Below are 25,194 nucleotides of genomic sequence, written 5' to 3' on the forward strand. Positions count from 1 at the left end.
GCCGAAATCAAGAGTCAGATGCCTAACTGACTGAGCCACCCAGGTGCCCCTGATTTCTCTTTCATTATGCTTTCAGTGATAAGATAGTAAAGAAGAAATGTGGAAAAATTCAGTTTTCACTAATTTAACGTAAGTCGTGATAATCAACTTTATGATTATCTTTACATCAACAAATTTTTTTCATTTTCCACAAATTTGCAAGACTAAGGACAGTGCAGTTTATGTTCTGTGGATGCTGACATGATCAATACACATTTACTATATAGCTAAATTAAAGTAATCATTCTGGCAAAGGAAATAGATCTTTGCCTTAAATGTGACCTGTGAAAAAGAGAGGGCAGGAACAATTACATAATGAAGATTAATGTTCTAACCAATTAACGTGTAACACTCAAAGACAATGAATTATAATAAAGGTTATTTTTTTTTTAACAATAATCTTGTTACCGTCATCACCATCATAAATATCATCATCATCACCTCCCTTCTCTAGTTTCCTTATCCAACTGAACTGGTCCATCATTTCAACAATGCATTTGCCAATACATTAACTACTTTGTTACTTTTTTTTTTTAATCATACCCACTAATCCCACGTAACAAGGCACAAATGCTGGATGAATCCCATTTACACATTCTTTGTGCCTGCACTTCAGCATCCAGCCATGAATTGATAAGGTCACACAACAAGCCAGAAAGTTTCCACCATAAATCCAAGATCAACACTACCTAAAAACACAACTACATTTCTGTGGTATTTTACACTTGCACTCACCACAAAGAATACGTTGAATACTCTCCACTTTCATTTTAACCTCACCTTCTTCAACCACCACCACCCACACCACCTTCAAACCTGTACCACTAAGCAGATGACCTTTTCTCTTACTTTATAGAAAAAAAGAACACATCACATAGGAACCCCTTCATCTTCATGTCTGATTTACACATGGAGGCACCTCTAGATACATCCTACCCATCATTTCTCCTGTTATGATGGGAGTTCTCCCTGTTCCATGCTAACACTAATTCCTTCAACACTGTCCTTTGGAATCGATTCGCTTCTAGCCTGTGAGGAACTTGATAGTATTAAATATCCTTTCTCTCCTGTATATTCAACCCCTCCTTCTAAATAGATACTTCCCACCGGTCTTTAAAAACCTCTGACAGCTTTCTATATTACTTTAAAAAGAAAAACAAAACAAAATTATATCTGACCCCTGTTGTGGGTTGAGTTGTGTGGCCCTCCCCCAAATCCATATGTTGTAGTGCTAAGCCTCAGTACTTCAGAATGTAGTCCTATTTATCTGAAGATAGGGTCTTTTAAAGAGGCAATTAAAATTGAGGTTATAAGTAATTAAGTAAAGCAGTAAATAAGTAAATAAATAAATATATATATGAGGTTGTTAGAGTGGACCCTAATCTGACTGGTGTCCTTAAAAGGAGCGAAATTTGGACACAGAAAGGTACAGAGGGAAGATAATGTAAAGATACAGAAATAAGATGGGGCATCGACAAGCCAAGAATCTGGAATTCTTTCCTCAGTGCCTTCAGAAGGAATCAACCCTGCAAACACCCTGATCTTAGACTTCTGGCCTTCAGAACCATGGAAAAATAAGCTTCTGTTGTTTAAGCCACCCAGGCTGTGGTACTTGATTACAGCAGCCTTAGCAAACTAATACTACCCTTTCTCTACTACTTCTAGAAGGGTATCACTATTTCTCATCTTTCCTTCAGAGACAAATTCTCAGAGTTGTCTATACTCAGTGTCTCCTTCATCACACTTCACTGTCATTCTAAATTCACTCCAATGTGCTGCCAGCCTTGCCACTCCATGCTCAACAGTCACCAGTGGCCTCAATCTTGTACATTCTAATGGACATGTTAAGCTGTCCTCTTAGCAGCATTCTACAGGGTTCCCAACTCCATCCTGAAATGCTTCCCTTGGCTTCCATGACACAGAACTCTTCACACCTTTCTCCTCCGTCTCTGGCCAATCCTTCACTGTCTTCTTTTCAGGAATATGCTCCTCTATCTTGTCATTAAATGCTGGAGTTTCTCAAAGCTCAGTTAAAAAAAGCCCTCTTTTCACCTACTCTCAGGAATTTCCTTGGTCAACTCTCACCCACATCAATGCTTTTAATTGCCATTCATACATGACGAACAACTATGTCACCAGGCCAGACTTCTCTGATTTCTGGACCTGTTTGGGACTACCCTTCCATATTTTCTCTCAGTGTCTCAAAGTCACCTCAAATTCAACATGTCTAAGCAACATGCAGAAGAACGAAACTGTACCACTTTTGTACACCATACAGAAAAATAAATTCAATATGGATGAAAAACCTAAATGTGACACAGGAAACCATCAAAATCCTAGACGAGAACACAGGCGGAAACCTCTTTGACCTTGGATGTAAACTTCTTACTAGACACATCACCATAGGCAAGGCAAACAAAAGCAAAAATGAACTATTGGGACTTCATCAAGATAAAAGCCTTCTACGCAGCAAAGGAAACAGTCAACAAAACTAAAAGGCAGTCTACAGAATGGGAGAAGATATTTGCAAATGACATATCTGACAAAGGGTTAGTATCCAAAATCTACAAAGAACTTATCAAACTCAACACCCCCCCAAAAAGTAACCCAGCTAAGAAATGGGCAGAAGACATGAATAGACACTTTTCCAAAAAAGACATCCAGATGGCTAAAAGACATATGAAAAGACACTCAACATCACTCATCATCAGGGGGATACAAATCAAAACCATGATGAGATACCATCTCACACCTGTCAGGATGGCTAAAATTAATAACACAAGAAACAAGAGGTGTTGTCGAGGATGCAGAGAAAGGGGACCCCTCTTACACTGTAGGTGGGAATGCAAACTGGTGCATCCACTCTGGAGAACAGTATGGAGATTCCTCAAAGGGTTAAAAATAGAGCTACCCTGTGACCCAGCAATTGCCCTACTAGGTATTTACCGAAAGGATACAAACATACTGATCTGAAGGGGTACATGCCCCCAGTGTTTATAGCAGCATTATCAACAATAACCAAACTATGAAGAGAGCCATCTGTCCATTGACAGAGGAATGGATAAAGAAGACGTGGTATTGGGGTGCCCGGGTGGCTCAGTCATTTAAGCATCTGCCTTTGGCTCAGGTCATGATCCCAGTGCCCTCAGCAGGGAGCCTGCTTCTTCCTCTCCCTCTACTCTTCCCAGCACGCCCCCTCCCCGCTCATGTGCTCTCTCTCTCTTTCTCAAAAAACCAAAATCTTAAAAAAAAAAAAAAAAAAAGATGTGGTGTGTGTGTGCGCACACACACACACACACACACTGGAATATTACTCAACCATCAAAAAGAATGAAATCTTGCCCTTTGTAATGACATGGATGGAACTAGAATATATTATGCTAAGTGAAATAAGTCAGTCAGAGAAAGACAAATACCATATGACCTTACTCATATGTGGAATTTAAGAAACAAAACAAATGAACACATGGGAAGGGGTGGGGAAGGAAAGAGGGAAACAAGCCATAAGCAACTCTTAACAACAGAGAACAAACTAAGGGTTGATGGAGGGAAGTGGGTAGGGGATGGGTTAGCTGGGTATTAAGGAAGGGCAATCATTGTAATGAGCACTGGGTGTTATATGTAAGAGATTAATCACTGAATTCTACTCCAGAAACCAAAATTGCACTGTATGTTAATTACCTAAAATTTAAATTAAAAAAAAAATTCGACATGTCTAAAACCAAACTCATGATTCACCTAAAACCAAATCCTGTCCAGTGTTTCCTAACTGGACAACAAGACCACCCATCAAGTCTTACAAGTCAGAAAAATGATTCATCTCTGATATTTTCTTCTTACCCTTACTCCCACCACTTTCCTTCTTGGGACTTGGCACAATTGCAATTTTACAACTATTTGTGTAATTATGTAATAATGCACCATAAAAGTGGGGATGTGGTCTATTTTTAATCACAATTATATTCTACCTAGCACAAAGTCACACTATTGTAGACATTCATTTTTTGAAAGAGTGAGCAAATAACATATTATTTATAGAAAATTCATTATATGCTAAGCACTAAATATTTTATAAACATTTTCTTTAATCTTTGTAGCAGCCCTATTAAGTAGGTATTACTATTGCTGTTGTCATCCTCAGTTTACTGAGGAGGAAGCTAAGGCACTGAGAAGTTACATTTCCTTCCCAAGAGTAAACAACTTGGAAGTAGTAGAAAAAGGCGGACCCATATCACGTGAGAAACTTGTATACCACTAAGCTATTCTATATTTATGGTTTTCAAAGATACTCTCAAGCTACTTGGCTGAAGTTTACCTAGGTTTAATACTATCTATAACTTATAAATATGTTTCATAGAAAAAGTTATCTACAATTAATGTATGCTTGGAAATCTTCAGTCTATATGTAGCTATCATGAGAAAGACTAAATCTTTTTGCCTGGAATTAAAGATCTTCCATGATCCAACTTCTTCCTTCCTTTCAAGACTTCAAGACTTTTCCACTCTAACACCCTGATGTTCTAGTCAGGGGTCAGCAAACTACTGCCTACAGGCCAATTGTGACTACCCATTATTTTTGCAAATAAAATTTTATTTTAGCACAGCCACACACATTTGTTTATATGATGTCTACACACTACAAGAGCAAAACTTAACAGCCATAGCTATAAGAACTATACAGTCCACAAAGCCTAAACATTTACTATTTGGTCCTATTTTTTAAGAAAAGTCTGCCAACAACGGGACCTGACATATAGACTAGAGCCTAGTACAACGGAAACGAATATAATAGATACCATTAATCAAGCACTGGATTCTTTCAACAAACCTTTCAAAAGAGGTCTTGTTACCCTTGTTTCAGTTAATGAAAGAAGGAAGGAAGGGAAAGAAAGAGAGGGATGTTAAAAAAGAAGGAAGTCCGTTCGAGGTACAGGTGTGTGAATAATGTGACCATGATCACAGTGAGTGGAGGAACTGGGATTTAGATCATACTTGCTGACCATGCTTTATGATTCAAAGGCCAAAAACTTCCCATGGAGCCTTACTGCTTCTTTTTTCCTCAACAGAGCTTGGGATTTCATGCTACTAGTGTTTATTTATGCTACTCTTTCTCCTGCATAAAATGCCAGTTCTCCTTTAAAACTTAAAGGAGGTGCCTGGTGAAATCTTAACACATTCTTGGAGAAAAAGCTCAACTACTACCTCCTCTGCTAAATCTTCCTAGATTATCTGCAGCCAGGGGAATAATCCCTCCTATAGATGCCCACAACACTTCTGTCATCTCCTTTAACACTTAAGACTTCATCCCCTTAGCTTAATGATAGCAAAAACTAAATGCACCTTTATATTCTATAGAAAACCTAGCACAATGTCTTCTACATTTCATTGCTGGATTTTTAAAGTAAAATATTTAATATTTATTTCTTAATTCAACAGAGGAAAATCAGAACATGGTCTAAATAACAGAAATGTCTTAGTATTGAGTTTTAGTATTTTTAGCCTACTGTTTTTATACTGTTTTCTAAAAATCAACTCTAAAAGGAACTAAAACTTAGTAAGTATTAAATACATTAAAGGTTTCTATCAGCATCAAAAAATAATAAAATTTAATATTAAAATTCTTTATATGTCATCATTTTTCTAGGAAAGAAAAACTCTTCATAATGTCTAAATTTAAAAAAAATAACGAGTTATTAGAAGAATAAATCAATTATCAATAATAAAATGTTATTTATTACAAGAATACAGAGACCACAGATATTTTCCAACAACTAGTTACTTTTAAAGTTCATAAAGATAGAGTGAGATGAATGCTCAATGTCATCACTGCAGAAATAATATTGCTTTAATGCAAATACTATTTGTAAAAATGTACATAAAATAGTTTCAGTCTATTTTGATAGGACTCAGGTTCTCTATACAGTATAATAAGGCTTAGTATAAAATCAGTCACACAGTAGAACTTATTTTTAAAAACTCTAACATTTAGAATTTTTTTAAGTTAAATATATTCAAATCAAGCACCTACCTGCATCACCTTCTGCTGAATCTCCTCTAACTGTGTACGCTTACTACGTTGCCTACAAACTTCCTGGTAGCGAGTATACTGTTCTCTCAGTGAATCTAATAATTTCATAACCTGTGGCTGGGCCAGCAGTTCATCATCCATAGGAGACCATGAGACCCCTCCATCTGAGCCATTAAATCGACGCTGCTGTAATTCGGACAACAATTCATGCCCTTTAAGAATGAAAGATACTTATAATTAATATCCATAAAGAAATACAATTGTTACTTCTCAATCTCCTCAATTTTAGTCCCTTATTTTTAGAACCTATCTGCCTATATGTCTTTCTAACTATCTACCAGGTCATAATTACTGAAATGCAATTTTTAAATTTATATAGAAATAAATAGGAAATAGCATATTTTAGTATATTAGTATATTTATATATGTAATATATATTATGAATGTATATACTATATATGCTACACTATTTAGCGAATACATGGCTTTTTTTTTTTTTCGATATCTCTTTGTCATCACATTCTTGTTATTGGTGGACTCATTATTCAGGAAATTGTGCCAACCAATACTCTTTCTCTGTAGAGCACAATTACACTCTGGGATTTCTGTCTAGTATGGTACTAACTAGTATAATCTATCTGATGGTACTAATCAATACTAAGCAATATGTTGTAGGATTTCAGTATTAATCCATACCCTTAATCAAAGTATCTAAAACAAAAGCTGACAGTGTAACAAATGTATGATTAAAGGGAGAAAGCTTTATTACTGGTACAAAGTAAAATTTAAATAGTCCCTAAGGAATCCCTACAACATACTAACTGTGAAACATGAGGGACTATACTAGGGTAAGAACTTCATTCAATGTTATTCAATTACAGCAAAGTCATGTAAGAAAATCCATCCATGCACGAGAAATTAAAACTGCAGAATATGCAACACCTAAAACTGGAATTTTAAAAGTGAATAAATTGCAAACTGTTTTTCCAGGATGATACTATTCCAATTATTACCTAAGGACCAAAAATATATGCAGATACTTAAATTCTCTTCATCTTTACTCAGAAAAATGTCCTAAATTTAAATGACTTTCAAACTTAGAAACAGAATTTTTATCATGATTTGAAGGTATTTCCAATTTCTAAAATACAACCAAAATCGTTCTAAAACTCTCCATTTTTATACTCTCTTTTTATCCCTGCTTTAAGAGTCAACAGCATCTAAAGAAAGAAATTAGTGGCATATAAAGTTAATTTCAAAACACAAATTTAAAAAGCTTCTTAATTCAAGGGCTTCAGTAGCTTTCAAAAATGTTAAATATAAACATGGAATTAAATTTAAACCTGGAGCAAGCCATATTTTTACTGGCAGTCTACTGTACCTGCTCAACACGTAGGAATTCATAGATTACAATTATTTCTTTGTTCTCTAAGGAAGAAAGATCTATATCATACCGAAAACACTTGGCACAATGGAATCACTACAATGTAGATATTCAGAATTTCTTTCTTTACATTACATGTTATAATTAGAACTGTTTTAAAGACTTTTACAAAGTATATATTCACACACATTTTATATATATATATACACACACACATATAAAGCCATTAAGATCAGAAGTCATTTATTTTTTCTTTTACAATTGTTATTACTCTTAATGTTTTCCATATGGAAACATTTCCATTAGAGAAGCAGCACCACATAATGATTTCAAGGACTATACTTTGAAACCAAACTGCTTTGGTTCAAGTCCCAACTCTAACATTCCTAGTTGTGTAACCTGCTTAAGTTACTGAGCTTTTTTGCCTCAGTTTCCCCATCTTAAAATTGGGATGATAATAGTAACCTGTTTTTAGTGGTATGGTGACACAGTTTAATAGTTATTCCATCCAATAGTTATGAAAAGTTTTTTCGTATCTTTAAGCCTTAGCTTCCTCAAGTAAAAAATAGAGAAAGTAATACTAATTATCTCAAGAGGTCATTAAGGAGAATGGAATATGAAAATACAATCTTAGAACCCAAGGAGTATTCAATAATCCTCGTAGCAATCCAATGAAATTGAAACTTAACTTACCTCCATTTCACAGATAAGGAAACAAATACAAATATTTCAAGGGAGAAATAATTTAACAATTTATCATTATTAATACTTTCTAAAAATATTGTAAAGTATATCAACACAGTTAGGTTAAACCAAAGACCAGTTTTAAAATTCCCCTTGAGTTTCTATCACGTAATACATGCTTAATCAATGTTTATTTCATGAACCAATCAATATATGATTGGTTTATTGGATTATGATTATCACCGATAAACACATTTTTTAATCTTACCTGTCTGAAGAACTGTTTCAGGATCAACTGATGGAAGAAAGTTTAAATCCACAGACCTGGCAAACACCACAAGAATAATTAAAAAAAGAAAACAACTATATTTTTATCTAACCTAAGAAAATCCTTTATATATGCATATCAAAACAGGAGCTTATGGTATGGAAATCTGAAGCACACTACTCTACCAGGCTAATACCCTTAAGCATTAAGAAACCAATTAGAGGTAATTAAATACTAGTAGCCCCCCCAAAAATCTATGTGATAAATCACAAAATACACTGCTTGAAAAAAAGTTTATTATTATTATAGTATTATTTCAAATACATCGAAGGAATCCATTTTAGTATTTTCCCACTGCATATTTATTCCAAAATGAAATGTGTAACTATATAATAACCCAGAAATGTTAACATTAAAAATGCATGGAGCGATCCTCCAATTAACGTTTACTTATCTACAGCAACCTTTGAGAGCTACAAATAGTCTCTGATATTCACGTGCGTGTGCATCCCCAAGCAGTTGTACTCTCTTTCCTGTACTAATTGTGCTTCATTTGCAGTTGGACCATGCTCTGTATTTTTTAAAACACATATGGAAAGCAGAAAATGAAGAAAAGATACAGTACATGGCAAATCAAAGCCTAGGACCTTGCTGCTGTAACTGACAGGTCCTGCTCTAAATCTTTCACTTCTGTTGATTAATCTGGGCCCTCACCTCTTATGTAGCCTGGATGCTTCTGAAGTAATGACATTAAAAAGGTGATGAAAATTTGCAAGAGGAGGGACTTTATTATCTGGGATTTAAAAGAGGGTAAGTAATAACACTTGAGTTCCTTGGGGAGGAACTGGCAAATACAAGATTTTATTTGATACTTCATGTAATCATGCAAACAAGCATTTCCCAAAACACTGAACAAGATATTATTAGATGGAGAAAAAGGGGTCCTGTTGGCATGTAAGTACAGGAAACAGGTTTCTTTACTGCAATGCTTTCTCAGGACCTGTAATCTGTAAATGTTCACAGTCATTCTCAGAGAGGAAAACATGGTAAACAGCATTAAGCTGGGACCATGAACTCATTTTCTACAGGGACTCTCTTAGAGCCTCTTTCCGGAGGAAAATGACTTTAAGAACCATTAAACTTACTCTGCTAGGCTACTCAGAAAGCAAGAGGTTTGGCTAATTTTTGTCAACCAACTCGTGTGACGTTTTCAATTCCTAAACCATAGCATAGAGTGTATGTATTATCTATACAACACGCGTATTTACGTGCATGTCAAAATTTCACATTTTATATTTTTATATGGTATCTACAGGACAATAATATTCCTAAATGCTTTCTGTGACTAACTAGATTTCCATTCAAACCATTTGTTTTCACATTTTCACTTTGTTTTAATCAAGACTTGGTGTTAAACCCTGACCTTCTCACATCCCCTTTACCTTATTATCTCAGTTAACTGGTATGGGACTATACTAGTATTCAAGGAATAACAACATGCATTTTATCAAGGTTCCATTATATTTTTAAGGTCAGATTCAAAAGACATAGGCAGAGATGAGTGCTGATCCTTTCAAATTTCCTAATGAAAAATTACTGTTCTAGTGACCACTTTGTTGAGAGACCAGAAAGGATTAATTTGCTTCCTAAGGAGCTTTTAACCTGGGGAGAGGGATTTGGCTTACCAACAAAAAAATGAAAATTGTTAAGGTTGTGAAGTTCAGTGGAAATCTGTTAAAATGATAAATCTAAATAGTTACATTTAGATAATACAACTGAACAATTACTTCGTTCAGTGTCATCAACACTAAATTCTCCAAGTTAAACTCATAAATATATTTTATAAGGACATAGGGGTTCTAGAAGGTAGACATTTAAGAAGTATTTAGATGAGGTTATAATAATTTTATTTCAAGCTGCAACCTTTTCCATACTCTTCACAAGCAAAGTAGAACTCTAAAAAGAAAATGGTTTCATTTTGAAAACATGTTCTTGCAAATAAATTTTTAAGGTAAAAACATTTTATTCATCAAAATGTCTTTTGTAAAGAAACTTTGATTCAAATCAAGAAATTATACATGTAAAGCAAATTCTCATGAATTAATAAATAAATTTAATTCAACTTTTGTATGCCAATTTTGATTGGAGAATTGCTTACATCTTACTTTTAGCTTGCATTAATAGAGGTATCGTTCATCAGGTTAATCATAGCTTTGCAAAGGTATAATTGCATGACACCAGCCACCTACCTTTCTTTCTCTTGCTGATTTCCTTTATCACTTCCATTGTTAATCAAAGCAAGTTCATCTAGTAATGATGTAGATTCCTTTGTAAACTTCTCAAAAACCTACAATATAAGACTTTGTTAACATATTAAGAATAATCTTAAAAGTTAATGTTTACATAAGGATTTCAGTTAAGATGAATAGAATTAGCCAGGCAGAATTCCCTTTTCCTCTCCTGATGTCACTTCATACAATTGAACCACCAGCGCACAACAACTTAGAGAGAAGACAAAACCCCCTTCTAGAACAATGAAGAGTTTCAATGGATAAGGAATTTTTAAAATTTAAATAGAGTAAGAAATTATTTTTATTTCTCAGACAAGTTTATTTTTCTTCCTGTGTTTTGTGAAGAAACATCTGCACTAGTAACAGTTTTAACTACATGAACATGATTTAGACCATTATTAATCTTCTAATTCCAGTTACAGAATATTTCTTTATGTTCTTCTATCACCAATCCATACTGGTGGCATATAATAGTTCAAGAGTTTTATATATGAGCATGCAGCATAAAAATAAATTAGTTATAACTTTAACATGATTTCTTAAAATATTTCTAAAAAAGGATTTGTGCAAGTCTGTTTATAGTAAAGGGGACACTCACTTGACTGATACCACTGTCCAAATATGATGGAAATTGGTTATCCATTCTGAAATATCCAAGTTTATTATTCTTCAATAAAATTAAGCTTATACAATGACTCTTGAACAACATGTTTTTGGGAAGTCAAAAGTTATATACAGATTTTCAACTCGAGAGAGGGTTAGGGCCCCCAACTTCCATGTCATTCAAAGAATAACTGTAATTTAAACTGAGTTAATTATAAGTTGTTCTTTTAGTCCCCAGTAGTTTGATTAAACAATGCCATAGCATGCAGAGGAATTGACTTCAGTCTGGCCAAAGACACATTTTCAGAAATGAAAACCTTAACCTATCAAACTGCTCTTCAATTCAAGCTGATGTTTAAATATCCTCTCTGAAAATGGTACATCAAATAGATTACCTCTCAGGAAATTATGCTACTCTGTCATTCAACTAAAATATTCACAATTTTGACTAGTAATACTGCTACAAATGACAACAGCAAAAGCAAGCACTTACGAGTCTGAATACAGAGTATTTGCCTTCAAGCATTATGCTATCATGTGGTATGCACTACATTTTATTTTTGTAACAAAGAACAATCTACATGTTAGTTACTTAAAATGATAAAGTTATCAAAATATGTCTTATTTGTATGTAATAACATTTTATCTCACTGTAATATACCAACCAGTCTCTTATTTAACCAGTCCATGTGATCGTAGGTGAGACTCCCACCAAAATCTTCTGTTAACTGGCATGGTTCTATGTAACGAGTCAATTTATTGGCAGACACTAAAATAACCTATAAAAGTAAAAAGAAAAGACCATTTAGTAAGCCAATGTTAATGGCCATGAAAGCAATAAGGAGGTAAATCAGGTTAAAATATGCAATACTGTTTCTAAAATGATGATATATTATCATGTATTGAATTAATACAAGATTAAAATACATTAACAGAAGCATTTAAAATCAATTCAAAAGTTGTGGATACCTGCTAAGAATAAGCTATTATAAACCATATATAATACCACATTTTAAAACATGAGACACAGCTGAGATGAAATATTTTCAAAATTTTATCAATATTAATAGCTTCTTGGTAATAAAAATCAATTCCTTTGATACAATATAATCAGCAAAAAAATTTTCATACAGCCTTAAAATTAGCTAATTCAATAAGGTGATAAGCACAAATAATAATAAATCTAGCAATCAAAAAACTATACCCTTTAAAGTTTCTATAACATTTTTTGATTATATATTAACAAAACATGTCCTATAATACTAGAGTAAAACTCAGGATAACATATACTAATATTTAATTTGAAAATCAAAACTAAAAAGCAGGGAGAAGTTCAAAGAATTCATAAACTTGAAATTTACATATTAAGGTGATAAACTTTTAAAGCTGAACTTTAAAATATTTTAAGTACAAATTATAGAATGACCTAAGAGATCACCATTCACTAAATAAAATTTCAAGAGGATATACAGGAATATAAAAGAAAATATATGTGTGAGAGAAAGATAATCAAATGGTAGCGTTAATGCAAAAATGATACATGAAAATTTTAATCCCCCCCCAAAATGTGCTAGTAAAACAACATGTTTAATATGTCTGGCTGGAAAGAGCACCATTCACACCCTAACAATAACAAAAGCCAGATAATCTATAAAATTAATAACTTTTGTGGAACTTTCTCAGAGAGCCAAGGTCACAGAAAAATCACGGACTCTGAAAACAAAGAAAAGACAGCACCATAGAGGGAATGGTGGAAGGGGAGTCTACAAAGTGGCATGAGCAAAGTTTTTGGGGATGATGGAATTCTTCGGTATCTTGACTGTGGTGAAGGATTTACAACTATATGAATTGGTCGAATCTCATAAAACTGTAGGCTAAAAGGGGTGAACTGTACTGCATGTACATTACTGTTCAATAAAGCTCACTTTTTAAAAAATTTAAAAAAAGATAACAAAAACAACGTAAGAAGGACTTGTGGGCAAACTACTAGAGAAAGAAAGAAGGAAAAGAAAAATTCAGAAACATACCTAATATGCAAAACTGGGTACATCCATACCATATATGAAGTTATAATATAAACATTAAATGAGAGGAAATTACCAAAACTGCAAACTACTTTACTAAAGGGAGGAGGGATAAATCATCTTAGTAAGATAAGAAAAACATGGTATCGGGGCGCCTGGGTGCCTCGGTTGGTTAAGCCTCTGCCTTTGGCTCAGGTCATGATCCCGGGTTCCTGGGATCAAGCCCCACATCAGGTTCCCTTCTCAGAGGGCAGTCTGCTTCTCCCTCTCCCTCTGCCCCCCTTCTGCTTGTGCTTGCTCTCTCTCTCTAATAAATAAATAAAATCTTTAAAAAAAAAAGTTCATAAAACTATCAAGGAAAAATGGATCCCATCATAATAATTAAAGTTTATAACAAACAGCTATTGATAATAATATATTAAGTAACTAAAAGCCATAAATAGCTATTGATAATAATATATTAAGTAACTAAAAGCCATAAACATTTATACTAGAAAAGAAAGGGTAATTAATAATGAATTAAGTGACCTACTTAAGAAATTTGGGTCAGGGAGTAGTGGGAGAACAAAGGAATAAATCCAAAGGAAACAGAAGGAAGAAGGTGAAAAAATAAGAAATTAATAAAGCCAAAAGCTGTTCTTCAAAAAAACTAAAATAAAATTGATAAATTTCTGAGATGATAAAGAAGAAAAGCACAAAAAATAATAGTAAGAGTGAAAAGAACACAGCTACATTGACAGCAGTGGCTAAAAAAATAATACAGACACAGAACAATTTTGTGTCAATAACTGCAAATTTAGAAGAAATGGACAAATTCCTATAAGAAATCATTTATCAATATTGACGTCAGAAAAAATAAAACACTTATGCCAACGAAGTGAAGTGAATCACTAGACTCTTTCCATTTTCAGTAATCATGCATTAGTGATTATTTTAATATTGCTCTTCTGAGGTCATTTGATGAGGAAGAAAGCAAATGATTAATATAAGACATTCTAATTCTGCCACTCCTGAGGTCCTTGAGAAAATGGAATTCCTGAGAAGGAAGATGTTAACAGGGAAAAAGTTATGCTTATGCTCTTCAATTTGAGTTGGAAGTATCAGTTTAAACTCATGATGTATTTCATCTTAAATAAAAACACACACACTATTCTCATACACAAATCTAGTTCTGACCACTGACAAGTTTAGAAAGGATGACCGGTTCTGTAGAAATGCACACCTCTAGCATCCGGACTGCTACCTCCAAATACCATTTCCTTTTAAAGGGAATCAGGGCTCCCTGGGGAAATGGCCAATTCCTGGTCTTGGGGGCTAGAAACATTCATGATGAGCTTAGACCATCTTCTCATCCAGGTATCAACAGATGTATCAAAGACTACTTGGGTTGTGCCAAAAGGCTTGAAAAGGCTTCCAATGGCCAAAGACTGAACAATTTGCATATCAATAAAATAATAAATGCCATATTTTGAAACATTAAATATGTTTAATTCAATGAGCTCATAGTGATACAAAAGAAATGATCATCACTGGACTACACTGGGGAATAAATTTACTTTGTTGAAAGCTAGCAAATACAGGGAAATAGGCATTTATCTGACCTTTCATATACAAACTGTACCACTGAGTAAACAATCAGTGAAGGTAAGTTTCTCATGATTGATGTGTTCCAGTTAGTGAACGAAGAAAGAATAGAACTAGAACATTATCATTTTAAATCTTTACTAAATCCAGGCACTAAACATAAAGGGCCACTAGCATCACAAAAACAATAATCATTACGAGTTTCATGATCAAGGAACACATTACCACTAATGAATAACCATGGAAAACATAATCAAACATGAAGCTTATCAATTGTCTAAATCCAACTATCAATTTATAAAAATACAGAGATTCAAAAAGGAAGAAGAATATGTTAAACTACACCACACAGATGCTTGCTGCAATGAAAAACTATAAGACAAACAACAACCTGGTCTCTTCAAGAAAAAAATACATAAGAAAGGAAAAAGAAAAATTAATATTAAGGAGCTTTATTTAATGAATTAATATAGAATCCCACAACCAATAGTAAGAGAATTACATATCCTTTTCAAGTAAGCATTAAATATTCAAAAACTTGACCATGTATCAGGCAATAAAGAAAGCCTTGGTATATTTCAAAGGAACTAATTGATAATATTCTGTCACCACAATGAAATTAAGTTAGAAATTAATTAATCAAATCAGAAATCGTTAATAAGATTTTAAGACCCTATCTACTTGGAAAGGGATCTCAACCAATCACAATACGTCAACACTATTTGGATCCTGATTCAAATCAATCAATCTGTATATGCATAATTTATATATAAATTTATAAATAAATTTTAAAATATTATTTATGTGTTTTGTATATAGCTCAATCCTTTTATTATATTTATTAAATATAGCTACTTGGTATTAAGGAATTGTTTCTTTTAAGGTATAATAATGGTATTGGGTTATATTTTTTAAAAGAATCTTAATGTTTTAAAGACACATAGAAAATATTTACAAATAAATTCAAATGTCTTCAATTTCCTTCCTATAATATCCCCATTCTTAAGGGTAAGAATGGGGCAGGATGGACCATGGTTTGACAGATGCTGGAACTGGGTTTAGGAATGCTTGGAGTTAACTGTAATATTTTGTTTACTTCTTTAGTGTTCATAATTCTTTATAACAAAAATACTAAAAACCTAAAATACATACATACATATATACATATATATTCTCTTTATATATATATATACTCTCTTTTAAAAGTATCTTTTCAGAAAGAAAATGTCCAGCCAGTTTGTAAGTTTTAAAAATCAAAGAACAGATCATTTCAATCTTTTTTTAGATAGATATATATCTATCTACACATACATAGATAGATATATATAGATATATTTAAGATTTTATTTATTTATCTGACAGAGAGAGAGAAAGACAGTACAAGCAGGGGCAGCAGCAGAGAGAGAGAAGCAGGCTCTCTGCTGAGCAGGGAACACTCCCAACTCATTTTATGAGACTAACATTGATACCCAAGGACAATCTGAGAAAAGAAAAGACCATATGACTTGCAAATATCAAGTATTAGCCAGTATCAAGCAAGGCTGTGGAGCAGTGAAAATTTTATACACTACAAGTGGATATATAAATTAGAATGCTTTTTTGGAAAGCAGTTTGGCATTATCTTAAAAATCTGAACATTTATATAACCTATGCCTGGATAATCTGCAAACAGAGAAAACCTCATACATGTTTTATCAGGAGACATGTACAAAAATGTTTGTAGCATATCATTTATAATGGCAAAAGAATGAAAACAACCCAAATATCAACCAACAGGAGAATAAGTGGACTGTTTTTATTCACACAGCAGAATAACATTCAGCAATTAGAATGAATCAACTACATTTACTGCAAGAATACGCAAGAACCTTAGACATACAATGAGTGAGAAAAAGCTGGTCAGTGAACATTAAAATCATACCATTTTTAAAAAGCTCAGAACCAAGTGGAACTAATACAATATTAAGTAATAAATATTATCTTTAAATAGCAACTCTACAGATACAAATGTAAAATAACAAAAGATAAACACTCATTTGAAGATTTTCTTTCACATTTAAGTTTTTAATACGTGCGCGCGCACACACACACACACACACACACACACAGAATGAGAAAATGAACAAAGGATGGATAAATACAAATAAATACCTTTATTCTGAGGTATTGATATTTGGGTTCTTAGGTTGGGTCGTGGGTATCCAAGTGTTTTAGTATTAAGTTTTGTATTTATATATAAGTTTTTTAAAAATATGTACCAAATACTATATTAAAAAACTGAAAACAGAATCAAGGAAGAATCAAGAGAAGGGAACGACTAACAGCAGGAACACGATGAGATCTCAAGTGCCAAGTGAAGAAAGTAACTTCTCCGAGGCAGCATGCAAGGAGATGACAGGGAGAACAAAGGAAATTCTAGAGATGGTAGTAACAGAAAAGCTGAGGGAGGTTATATGCCTTTTTTCCCCCATTTAAAAATTAAAAGAAAAGATATAGAACATCAAATTACATTTTTGGTTAGTTTAGTAACAGCAAACTATATTATGCCTAAATGGCAATTAATGTAATCTCTCTTGTATGAGTTTGGCATATCTCAATTTCACTGTTTTCCTGTTTAGGTAACAGTAAGAGCTAATTTAAAATAAACATCTTAACATTTTTTTAAATAAATATCTTGGAATAAAAACACAGAAAAATGTTATCCTTTTATTGAAAAACTGATCACAGACAGCTTTATCCTCTTTTTCCAATGTAGCTTATTTAGACTAGTTCCTAGAGACAGGCATGATGTTGAACTGTAACTCTAAGTGGAGTCAGGCCACAGGAATGATCTCATCTGCCAGCAAGTCCTTCTGGGATCTAGGCAGATACTTTCACACAGTCAGCTCCTAGGGAGGGCCTTTTCCTTTCTCCAAAGTGCCTAGCAATCTATTAACTAGATAAATACTAACAATGAAACAGAAACATGTATTTACGATATGAGGAAATAAACTACTTTGCTAAATTGAGCACCAATTCACATCGGAAAAGATATTTCCAGAACACTCTCTCCTGGAAAGACAACTAAATAGAAAACATAATGAATGTAAAATATAATGAATGGTCTCTCTGCTCTTCTACTGTGCCTTATATGGCACAATAGTCTATTTAAACACTGAAATAGGAGTTAAGATGGCGGAGGAGTAGGGGTCCCCTTTTTCAGCTGGTCCCCTGAGTCGAGCTGGATAGGTACCAGACCATCCTGAACATCCACAAAATCAGCCTGAGACGCAGGAAGATCCATCTGGATCTCTACAAATGAACATCTCCAGCGATGAGTCTTGAGGTACGAAGCGGGGAGCCGAGAACGCGCGCACAGATATCGGAAGATAAACGGAAGGGAGAGGGAGCCGCCGCGTTCGGGCACCAGGAAGAGGTAGCCACCTGCACGGGGGAGCGGGCAGACTCACGGACCGGCACCCGCGAGAGAGCAGACTGAGACCGTGAGCCGGAGAACGCGCGAGACCAGACTGAAAACCGGAGCTCTAGAGTGCGCGAACCACACTGAAACAGAGCTCCGGAGAGCACGTGGGTGGCTAGAGGTGTTAGAAACACAAAGGACAGAGATGTGCTGGCCCTGGAAGTGAGGGCTGGGACGTGGCTGTGGGGCACACATCCCGGGATGCTGCAGGGTTTAGCAGCACCAACAGAAACAAAGTAGCCAGAACATCAGTGGAGAACGGTCTGTGATCCCTCTATTATGAAACAGAGTCTGAGATTCGGCTACTGCTGCTCTGACTCTCAGAAGAGGCACAGCAAACCACCAGGGAAAGCCGCCAGAGAACAAAAGCCTGGAAATACCAGCTCACAGTGTGCCCAACCCCATCCCGCCTCACAGGAGACACGGAGACTCTACCCAAACAGGGTTGCCTGAGTACTGGTGTGGCAGCCCCTCCCCCAGAAGGCAGGCTGAAAAATCAAGAAGCCCACATCCCTAAGGTCCCTATAAAACAAGTGCACACTGCCTGGGTCCTGGTCAATAATTTGGGCTCTGGACAACCCCGCAACCTCTCCTCATCAGAATGACGAGAAGGAGAAATCCACCCCAGCAAAGAAAAGACAATGATTCTGTGGCCTCTGCGACAGAACTAATGGATATGGATATAACCAAATTATCAGAAATGGAGTTCAGAGTAACAATGGTCAAGATGATGTGTAGACTTGAAAAAAGTATTAACGAAAATGTTAATGAGAATATAGAATCTCTAAGGGCAGAAATGACAGCAAATCTGGCAGAAATTAAAAATTCTATAAATCAAATGCAGTCAAAACTAGATGCTCTGACGGCCAGGGTAAATGAGGCAGAAGAACGTATCGGCAAATTAGAGGATGGGTTAGTAGAAGAGGAAGGTAAAATAGAAACGTGGCTCAAAAAAATCCATGCTCAAGAATGTAGGTTACGGGAGATTACTGATTCAATGAAACGTTCCAATGTCAGAATCATTGGCATCCCCGAGGAGGTGGAGAAAAATAAAGGTAGAAGAGATATTTGAACAAATTGTAGCTAAAAACTTCCCTAATCTAGCAAAGGAAACAAGCATTCGTGTCTAAGAGGCAGAGAGGACCCTTCCCAAGCTCAACCACGAGAAACCTACACCACATCATGTCATAGTGCAATTCACAAATATTAGATCCAAGGATACAGTATTGAAAGCAGCCAGGGCAAAGAAATTTCTCACGTACCAAGGCAAAGGTATCAGAATTACGTCAGACCTGTCTACACAGACCTGGAATGAGAGAAAGGGTTGGGGGGGGGCAGTTTTAAAGGTCTTTCAGAGAAAAACATGCAGCCAAGGATCCTTTATTCAGCAAGGCTGTCATTCAGAACTGATGGAGAGATAAAGACCTTCCAGAATCACCAGTCACTGACCAATTTCGTAACAACGAAACCAGCCCTACAGGAGATATTAAGGGGGGTTCTATAAAAGTAAAAAGGCCCCAAGAGTGATACAGAACAGAAAGTCACAATGTATAGAAACAAAGACTTTAGAGGCAACATGGCATCATTAAAATCATATCTCTCAATAATCAGTCTCAATGTAAATGGCCTAAATGCTCCCATAAACGCCACAAGGTTGCAGATTGGATAAAAAGACATGACCCATCCATTTGCTGTCTACAAGAGACTCATTTTGAACCTAAAAATACATCCAGACTGAAAGTAAAGGGATGGAATACCATCTTTCATGCCAATGGACCTCAAAAGAAAGCTGCGGTAGCAATTCTCATATCAGATTGGATTTTAAACTGAAGACTGAAGTTAGAGATACAGAAGGGCACTATATTATTCTTAAAGGATGTATCCAACAAGTGGATATGACAATTATAAATATATATGCCTCCAACAGGGGAGCAGCAAGATACACAAGTCAACTCTTAACCAGAATAAAGAGACATATAGATAAAAATACGTTAATAGTAGGGGACCTCAACACTCCACTATCAGAAATAGACAGATCACCTAAGCAGAAAATCAACAAAGAAACAAGAGCGTTGAATGCCATACTTGATGAGTTGGACCTCATAGATATATATAGAATACTACACCCCAGAACCAAAGAATACTCATTCTATTCTAATGCTCATGGAACATTCTCAAGAACAGACCATGTTCTGGGCCACAAAACAGGTCTCAACCGATACCAAAAGACAAATTATTCCCTGCATATTCTCAGACCACAATGTTTTGAAATTGGAACTCAACCACAAGGAAAAATTTGGAAGAAACTCAAACACTTGGAGATTAAGAACCATCCTGCTCAAGAATGATTCGATAAACCAGGAAATCAAAAATCAATTTAAACAATTTATGGAGACCAACGAGAATGAAAACACAATGATCCAAAACCTATGGGACAATGCAAAGGAAGTCCTAAGGGGAAAAGACATAGCCATCCAAGCCTCACTCAAAAGAATAGAAAAATCTAAAATGCAGTTTTTATATTCTCACCTCAAGAAGCTGGACCAACAACAGAGGAACAGGCCTAATCGACACACAAGACAGCAGTTGATCAAGATTAGAGCAGAGATCAATGAATTAGAAACCAGGAGCACAGTAGAGCAGATCAACAGAACTAGAAGCTGGTTCTTTGAAAGAATTAATAAAATTGACAGACCACTGCAAGACTTATCCAAAAGAATAGAGAAAGGACCCAAATTAATAAAATTATGAATGAAAAGGGAGAGGTCACAACCAACACCAGTAAAATTGGAAGGATTATTAGAAACTTTTATCAACAGCTTTATGCCAATAAATTAAGCAATCTGGAAGGATGGAGGCCTTCCTGGAAACCTATAAACTACCAAGACTGAAACAGGAAGAAATTGATTTTTTAAACAGACCAATTAATTATGAGGAGATTGAAACAGTGATTAAAAACCTTCCAAAAAACAAAACGCCAGGGCCTGATGGTTTTCCTGGGGAATTCTACCAAACATTCAAAGAAGAAATAATACCTATTCTACTAAAGCTATTTCAAAAAATAGAAATAGAAGGAAAGCTACCAAACTCATTCTATGAGGTCAATATTACCTTGATCCCCAAACCAGGCAAAGACCCCATCAAAAAGGAGAATTACAGACCGATTACCCTAATGAATATGGACACCAAAGTTCTCAACAAGATCCTGTCTAATAGAATCCAACAGTACATTAAAAGGATTATCCATCATGACCAAGTGGGATTCATCCCTGGGATACAAGGGTGGTTCAACATTCGCAAATCTATCAGTGTCATAGATTTTATCAACAAGAAAAAAGCCAACAATCATACGATCCTCTCAATAGATGCAGAAAAAGCATTTGACAAAATACAGCATCCTTTCCTGATTAAAACCCTTCAGAGTGTAGGGATAGAGAGTACATCCTCAATCTCATAAAAATATGAAAAGCCTACAGCAAATATCATTCTCAATGGGGAAAAGCTGGAAGCCTTTCCCTTGATCAGGAACAGGACAAGGATGCCCACCCTCGCCACTATTAGTCAACATAGTACTAGAAGTCCTTGCAACAGCAATCAGACAACAAAAAGGGATATAAGGTATCCAAAATGGCAAAGAAGAAGTCAAACTGTCTCCCTTCTCAGAAGACATGATACTCTATATGGAAAACCCAAAAGAATTCACTCCCAAACTATTAGAAGTTATAAAGCAATTCAGTAATGTGGCGGGATACAAAATCAATGCTCAGAAATCAGTTGCATTTCTATACATGAACAATGAGACTGAAGAAAGAGAAATTAGGGAATTCATCCCATTTACAATAGCACCAAAAACCATACGTTACCTTGGAATTAACTTAACCAGAGACGTAAAGGACCTATATTCTAGAAACTATAAATCACTCTTAAAAGACATCGAAGAAGACACAAAGAAATGGAAAAATATTCCATGCGCATGGATCGGAAGAACTAACATAGTTAAAATGTCCATGCTACTCAGAGCAATCTACACTTTCAATGCTATCCCGATCAAAATACCGGGGACATTTTTCAAAGAACTGGAACAAATCGTCCTTAAATTTGTGTGGAACCAGAAAAGGCCCCGAATCACCAAGGAACTGTTGAAAAGGAAAAACAAAGCTGGGGGCATCACAATGCCGGATTTCAAGCTGTACTACAAAGCTGTGATCACAAAGACAGCATGGTACTGGCACAAAAACAGACACATAGACCAATCGAACAGAACAGAGAACCCAGAAATGGACCCTCGGCTCTTTGGGCAACTAATCTTTGATAAAGCAGGAAAAAACATCCAGTGGAAAAAAAGACAGTCTATTCAATAAATGGTGCTGGGAAAACTGGACAGCTACATGCAAAAGAATGAAACTTGACCACTCTCTCACACCATACACAAAGATAAACTCCAAATGGATGAAAGACCTCCATGTGAGACAGGAATCCATCAAAATCCTAGAGGAGAGCATAGGCAGCAACCTCTACAACATCGGCCACAGCAACCTTTTTCATGACACATCTCCAAAGGCAAGAGAAACAAAAGATAAAATGAACTTGTGGGACTTCATCAAGATAAAAAGCTTCTGCACAGCCAAGGAAACAGTCAAAAAAACTAAGAGGCAGCCCACGGAATGGGAGAAGATATTTGCAAATGATGCTACAGATAAAAGACTGCTATCCAAGATCTACAAAGAACTTCTCAAACTCAATACATAAGAAACAAATAAACAAATCATAAAATGGGCAGAAGATATGAACAGACACTTTTCCAACGATGACATACATACAAATGGCTAACAGACACATGAAAAAATGTTCAAAATCATTAGCCATCAGGGAAATTCAAATCAAAACCACACTAAGATACCACCTTACACCAGTTAGAATGGCAAAAATGGACAAGGCAAGAAACAACAATTGCTGGAGAGGATGTGGAGAAAGGGGATCCCTCCTACATTGTTGGTGGGAATGCAAGTTGGTACAGCCACTCTGGAAAACAGTGTGGAGGTCCCTTAAAAAGCTAAAAATTGAGCTACCCTGTGACCCAGCCATTGCACTAATGGGTATTTACCCCAAAGATACAGACGTAGTGAAGAGAAGGGCCATATGCACCCCAATATTCATAGCAGCATTACCCACAATAGCTAAATCGTGGAAGGAGCCAAGATGCCCTTCAACAGATGACTGGATTAAGAAGTTGTGGTCCATATATACAATGGAATATTACTCAGCTATCAAAAAGAATGATTTCTCAACATTTGCTACAACATGGACGGCACTGGAGGAGATAATGCTAAGTGAAATAAGTCAAGCAGAGAAAGACAATTATCATATGGTTTCTCTCATCTATGGAACATAAGAACTAGGAAGATCGGTAGGGGAAGAAAGGATAAATAAACGGGTGGTAATCAGAAGGGGGAATGAAGCATGAGAGACTATGGACTCTGAGAAACAAACTGAGGGCTTCAGAGGGGAGGGGGGTGGGGGAATGGGATAGGCTGGTGATGGGTGGTGGGGAGGGCACGTATTGCATGGTACACTGGGTGTTATACGCAACTAATGAATCCCCGAACTTTACATCGAAAACCAGGGATGTACTGTATGGTGACTAACATAATAAAAAATTTAAAAATAAATAAATAAACACTGAAATAATCTCTTGAAAAATCCCTCTATCATGTCCCTTATATTATAATTTAACTTTTAATGATGTGTTATTCATTTGTTCAACGTTCATTATTTAATAGGAGTTAAATTTATTTTTAGAAATATTATTTAGTAGAAACTATGTGTTCTTGTCCTGAGAATAGAAGGATAAATAAGATACATTTCTATAAAGGAAATTAGCTTTTTATTTCTGCAGTATTCCAGAGAGAGTTGTGCAATGCTTTCACAAAAAGTAGTAGATTAAAGTTTTCTGGCTTATTTCTACAGCCTTTGTTAAAAATACTCTAAATCTAAATGTTGTCCCTTTGATGTAATAGCACAGAGAGACAAAGGATTTACTAGAATATGCCAAACGATTTCCAAATTCCTGTCTTACGTTAAACACCATTATAATTGAAAGGATATTGAACTAGGAGCCAATCACTCCAGGTTTGTCCCCTAGCTCTGCCACAAATTCACTGACGTTGTAAGAAGTCAACCTAAAGGAAATCACTCCAGGCTTATTTCTCCAAACTGCCAAAGGCACCTGCATTAAACTATCTATGATGTCTCTTTAAGCTCTTAAGAGGATTCTAATGAGTTGTCATCCTATACATTTAACTTGGGCCATTCTCTCTAATACATGACCTATCTTGCCCAGTGAAGAGAATTTGCCACTTTCTACACACACTGGTCTCAAAAAAAAAAAAAAAAAAAAAAAAAAAAAAAAAAGATGTTAAATATTATAAATAAGAATGTAATGTAGAAATATATATTTTGTAGTACCTAAATACATTAAAGTCATTGGTAACAGATTTCAGGTTTAATAAGTCAAAGGGAAGGGGGCGCCTGGGTGGCACAGCGGTTAAGCGTCTGCCTTCGGCTCAGGGCGTGATCCCGGCGTTACCGGATCGAGCCCCACATCAGGCTCCTCCGCTATGAGCCTGCTTCTTCCTCTCCCACTCCCCCTGCTTGTGTTCCCTCTCTCGCTGGCTATCTCTGTCCTGTCGAATAAATAAATAAAATCTTTAAAAAAAAAAAAATAAGTCAAAGGGAAAATTTGCAATTATTCAGTTACATGTAGCAAAAGTTTACTTGCATCCAAATATTTCTCTTAAAACCTTTATTCCTAAAATCAACTTAAACGTAA

The 25,194-nt window shown here is 35.4% G+C and overlaps 1 protein-coding gene across 7 annotated transcripts in view; it reads right to left on the minus strand.

Moving 5' to 3' along the window:
- Nucleotides 1-25,194, minus strand: part of SESTD1 (SEC14 and spectrin domain containing 1) — a 150,876-nt gene that overhangs the window by 41,627 nt on the left and 84,055 nt on the right. For all 7 annotated transcript variants that reach the window (XM_045806232.2, XM_045806226.2, XM_087861837.1 and 4 more), the window contains 4 exons: nt 11,963-12,076; nt 10,653-10,750; nt 8,404-8,459; nt 6,068-6,279 (listed from right to left, as the gene is read on the minus strand). In XM_045806232.2, the coding sequence (XP_045662188.1) occupies nt 6,068-6,279; nt 8,404-8,459; nt 10,653-10,750; nt 11,963-12,076 (480 nt within the window). The remainder of the gene's footprint in view (nt 1-6,067; nt 6,280-8,403; nt 8,460-10,652; nt 10,751-11,962; nt 12,077-25,194) is intronic.

This window comes from Ursus americanus, chromosome 1, assembly GCF_024610735.1.
Source record: "Ursus americanus isolate L20-20 chromosome 1, mUrsAme1.1.p, whole genome shotgun sequence".
Taxonomy (NCBI): domain Eukaryota; kingdom Metazoa; phylum Chordata; class Mammalia; order Carnivora; family Ursidae; genus Ursus; species Ursus americanus.